This window comes from Sinocyclocheilus grahami, unplaced genomic scaffold (genome assembly GCF_001515645.1).
Source record: "Sinocyclocheilus grahami isolate Dianchi unplaced genomic scaffold, SAMN03320097.WGS_v1.1 scaffold1169.1, whole genome shotgun sequence".
NCBI lineage: Eukaryota > Metazoa > Chordata > Actinopteri > Cypriniformes > Cyprinidae > Sinocyclocheilus > Sinocyclocheilus grahami.
In genome coordinates, this window is record NW_015506348.1 from 305,179 (window position 1) to 310,254 (window position 5,076).

At 36.1% G+C, this 5,076-nt stretch overlaps 1 protein-coding gene across 1 annotated transcript in view; it reads right to left on the bottom strand.

The window, feature by feature from the left end:
- The window catches only part of LOC107567559 (forkhead box protein K2-like), a gene marked incomplete at its 5' end in the record, with an annotated part of 12,839 nt that extends 8,694 nt beyond the window's left edge, over window positions 1–4,145 (bottom strand). The window contains 3 exons of the mRNA XM_016253247.1: window positions 764–991; window positions 1,898–2,042; window positions 3,954–4,145. Coding sequence (XP_016108733.1) covers window positions 764–991; window positions 1,898–2,042; window positions 3,954–4,145 — 565 coding nt within the window. The remainder of the gene's footprint in view (window positions 1–763; window positions 992–1,897; window positions 2,043–3,953) is intronic.
- Window positions 4,146–5,076: the final 931 nt, after the last annotated feature.

A 5,076-nucleotide genomic window follows, 5' to 3' on the forward strand; every position in this document is an offset into this window, starting at 1 on the left:
TCTCTCATAGTTGAGGTATACCGATGATGAAAATTACAGGCCTCTCTCATCTTTTTAAGTGGGAGAACTTGCACAATTGGTGGCTGACTAAATACTTTTTTTCCCCACTGTATATATATATATATATATATATATATATAGTTTACGTAAACTTTCCAGAATCTGCAAAATGTTAATTATTTTACCAAAATAAGAGGGATCATACAAAATGCATGTTTTATTTAGTACTGACCTGAATAAGATATTTCACATCAAGTACTAAATAAAAAATAACATGCATTTTGTATGATCCCTCTTATTTTGGTAGAATAATTACCATTTTGCAGATACTACAAAGTGTATGTAAAATTTTGACCACAACTGTACATATATATAAACATAGTTTTAGTTTACTAAAAAGCTACAACAAAAATAATCTGCCTTTTATAAATAAAGACAAAAGTACCAAATTACTAAAAATGCAATATAAATATAAACTTCAAAAAGTGATATTTCAAAATAAATATTTTAAAATCATTGTAATATTTTCATAAAAAGTAGAGCATGCAGGACATTTTCTTGCATACATACGAAAACTGCATCATTCTGGATAAACTGAGAATCTGAAACGGAGGATTTGTTTTTTTTTTTTACAAATGTTTTAAAATAGAGATTGCATTTTGCCCACAATTCTGAGAGGAAAAAAAAGAAATTAGACAACTAAACGTAAAAGCACAATGCTCATAGAGCGCCAAAACAGCTTCATGTTTTCCAGATATCATTCAGATTGATGACTGACTCTTTCTGAGTGTCTGCTCAGTTCACACAGCATCGTCTTCAGCTGATTTGACGGTGTGCTACTGACCTGCCAGCCCTTGTCTGCCGTCCTGTAGTACGGGTAGTTCTTGGTGATGTGTGTGTAGATGCCGTTTAGTGTTAGCTGCTTGTCCTGCGCCATCGTGATCGCCTGAACGATCAGCTGAGCGTACGAGTACGGGGGTTTGGAGTCGTCCTAGAGAAACAGAGGATTTCAGCTTTCAGATGAACTCATTCAGACTGGATCAGAACAGACGGACAGTTTTCTCCAGGTGCTGTACACTACCTGTCAAAAATGTTGAATAAGTAAGATTTCTGGAGGAAAGAAGCCTCTTCGGCTCACCAAGGCTATATTTATTTAATGAAAAATACAGTAAAAGTAGTAATACTGTGAAAAATTCGTGCTAATTAAAAGAAAGTTTTTCTATGTGAATATATATTTTAAAATGTAAATGATTGCTGTAATCAAAGCTGAATTTTCAGCATCATTACTCCAGTCTTCAGAGTCACATGATCCTTCAGAAATCAGTATAATATGCTCATTTGCTGCTCAAGAAACAGTTCATCAACAGTTGTGCTGCTTCATATTTTTTGTGGAAACTGTGCCACATTTTATTTTTCAGGATTCTTTGATGAATATAAAGTTCAAAAGAACAGCATTCATTTAAAATAGAAATCTTCTGTAACATTATACATGTCTCTACTGTCACTTTACGGTCAATTTAATGCATCCTTGTTAAATAAAATGTCTTTCTTTCTTGTTTATTTTTCTTTAGTCATACGTACTCAAAACATTTAAATGATCACCGTTTCCACAAAAATATTGAAGCATATTAGAATGAGTTCTGAAGGATCATGTGACACTGAAGACTGGAGTAATGATGCTGAAAATTCAACTTTGATCATAGGAATAAATTACATTTTAATATATTTTCAAACAGAAAACGGCTCTTTTCAACTGCAATATTTCACAATTTTCTTGTTTTGACTGTATTTTTGATCCTTGGTGAATTATTCCTAACTTCTGACTGGTATTCTAGATCTCTCTGGTCATTACAGCTCTGCTAGTGTGAGGTTTATCAGTACAGAAAGCGTTGGTCACCTTTGGACTGTCTCCTTCCGACGCCTCCTTGTCGTTCTCAGACTGGGAGTTATCATTCATGAGCTGCAGGTCAGGCACCATCCTGCCCAGTCTGTAGCCGGACGATCCCGCACCGCGTGGACTGGATGGACACGAGTTAGCAGCGCTGATGGAGAAACCACAGAGACATGCATTTCCAAACACTCCAAAACCATCATCTGAGACAGAGCGGTGGAAACAGATGGATCGCAGGGAAGGAGGAAGCTTAATTCTCTATGCCTCATTTGTGTAACTCAATTAAATCAATCAAATCAAAAGTGGCCCATAAAGGACACAGCTGCAGCTGCAATTCAAACGCAAACTCAACAAGAACATCACCGTTTCTGTTCCAAATGCTCTTGAAATCTTTTCAAATATATGATTTATATCTTATCTTTCAACCAGTGTTGTTTCATTAACTAAATTTTTTTTACATTTATAAATAAATATATAGATTGAATATAAATATATTTCTAATTATATTTCATCATTTAATTTATATGCAACAATATAGCGCTAAACATCAATTATCTATATTTTAATTAAAGCAGAGACTTTCATGAGCATTTTTGATGCAAATTAATTGTTTAATATACAGTGGGTACGGAAAGTATTTAGACCCCCTTAAATTTTTCACTCTTTGTTATATTGCAGCCATTTGCTAAAATCATTTAAGTTATTTTTTTTTTCCTCATTAATGTACACACAGCACCCCATATTGACAGAAAAACACAGAATTGTTGACATTTTTGCAGATTTATTATCCACTCCACAGAAATTGCTTTTATATTTTTAATAAACTTTATTAATTTTTTTCACATGCACTTTTAGACAATTACTAGTTTTGTTTAGTTTTCTGTATTAATTGTAGTTTTCAGTAGTGCGGGGCGGTTTCACCAAAAATTTATATCACGGTTGGGGCTAAAATACTGAAAAAAAATGCGATACGTGATACCTCGTTAAAAAATGTGATATTCGATACGCGATACGATATTGCTTAAAGTGTGAAAAATCTATTTAAATTATATTTTAAAATATAAACATTTTCATTAATTTAAAACATAACTGACTGCGTTTACGAGAATGATCATCGAGACGGGTACTATTGACAATTCTGTGTGTATGTGTCTGTTCAAACATAAGGAGGAGGAGATGCGAAAGACGAATCAACTCTTTCGCGCGCCATCTGAAACGAGTCTCTCTCTGTGTGTGTGTGTGTGCACGTGCGCTTTGCACGTGTGCGGCAGAACTGAAGAGACGCTGCGCAAGATGCGATATCATTTTTTGCCAATATCGCACACCCCTAGCGATATTTCGATATTTCATGCAGCCCTAGTCTGAAAGTTGCTAAATCTAGTGCTAAAGTCGCACTCGTGTGTGTGAGACGCGGGAGCTGATGGCACGGGGCGGTGGATATTTGTGGCGGTCAATGTGGATATTGTGGATGAGTTCTTCTGTGTCATCACGTTCTATTAGTTCTACAGCTTCAGTTTCGGAACTTTCATGCTTAGTAACACATACAGCTGTTCCCTCACCACAGTGCAACAGTGAAAAGGGACCCCTTTCAAACAGTGTCGCGTTCCGAACGTTGATGAAGCGACATACACCGGTATTGCGGTATTTTAAAAATTCATATCATAACAAAAATAAACACCGGTATTCGGTATGAACCTGTATACCGCCCAGCACTAGTTTTCAGTCCTTACAAGGCAACACTACTTCTGTTCTGCCAATGGCAACAAACCAACCATCTGCATGTCAATTAAACAGATGCTTCTTACCTAATTGGGAGATTTTTTTTATTTAGTCTTTGTTCCAATGCAAACTCCCACTCTTAATTGTTAGTTGATTCAAATAGTGGACATTTTGTTTGCATGTGCAAGAAACGTGGCCAAATAAAATGCACATTAAAAGTTTAATCTTGCAATCTTCTAAGGTTCCTATCACTAACAAAATAAGAAGAAAAATATTGTAAATTGTTCACAAATTGCTTGGTCCATTAACCCGATGGTGTGTGTTGATAATGTTGTGTGTGTACCTGATGGTGCCGGTGGGCGAGGGCAGGGGGCTCATGAGGTGAGCGATGTTATCGGGGATGTTGATGGTTAAAGGGGAGATATGTGGCTGAACCGCTTTCACCGGAGACTCCGGCTCCTGCTTCTCACGCTTGACGCTCGCCAGCGCAGTGAATGTGATCTTGATGTTCGTACTGGGGAACCGAAACGTGCACCTGAGAAAGAGAAGAGAAAGCGATTATGCAACTTAAGAGACATAATCTTTATAGATCAAACAAGCATCAACATGAACCTAACGATGAGATCTGCGGACCAAACAAATCTTCACACTTCCAAAACACATGGGTGGAACGTTTAAGGCGGAGAAGAGGGCATTTAAAGAGTCTGAAGTCATAATATTAATTTATGCGACAATGTTTTTTACGGACAATTAACACAGAAATACATTGATAAATGAGTCCTAGTGAACAAGCACATTAAAGGCAGAAAAACAGAGAAACTCACAGTTCGGGATGTTCATATGTGCAGAAGTGTAATCGGTTTATTAAATGCATGAAAACACTCTCAACGTGCCTCAAACAGAAGTTTCCTTTGGCTGAGACGACTGTGGTAATAAAGCTCAGGAGTATAAGCAGATCTCCAAGCGATGCTAAAATTAACCGCCCCTTGACAAACTAATATTCAGTGTTAACACTACCAGCCCTTAGGAGTAAACAAGTCACTTCACCCACCAAAACATGACCAAACACGGCTCACACAGAAACCAGTTATTTTAGCACTGCTAATCGTACAGCATTACAAGACACAATGTTCAATATATAATAATAAAATGCATTAATAAATCACAATTCTTACAAAATGAAATGCCATTGAAAAAATACCTTTACTTAAAAAAGTGAAATATTAATATTGTTATATTTATTTATATAATATTTTTATTTATAGAAATGTATTTTATTTATATAATATTCTTTATTTATATATTTATTGAAATATAAATACATACATATATATACCTATGTAAGGGTTGGAACGATACATGTATTCGTACCGAACCGTCACGGTACGGACATCTCAATGCAGCGCTGTTTGATAACCGGCCGCCAGCAGAAGAACAGCGAATGCCGTGAGTTGTGCACTTGAAAA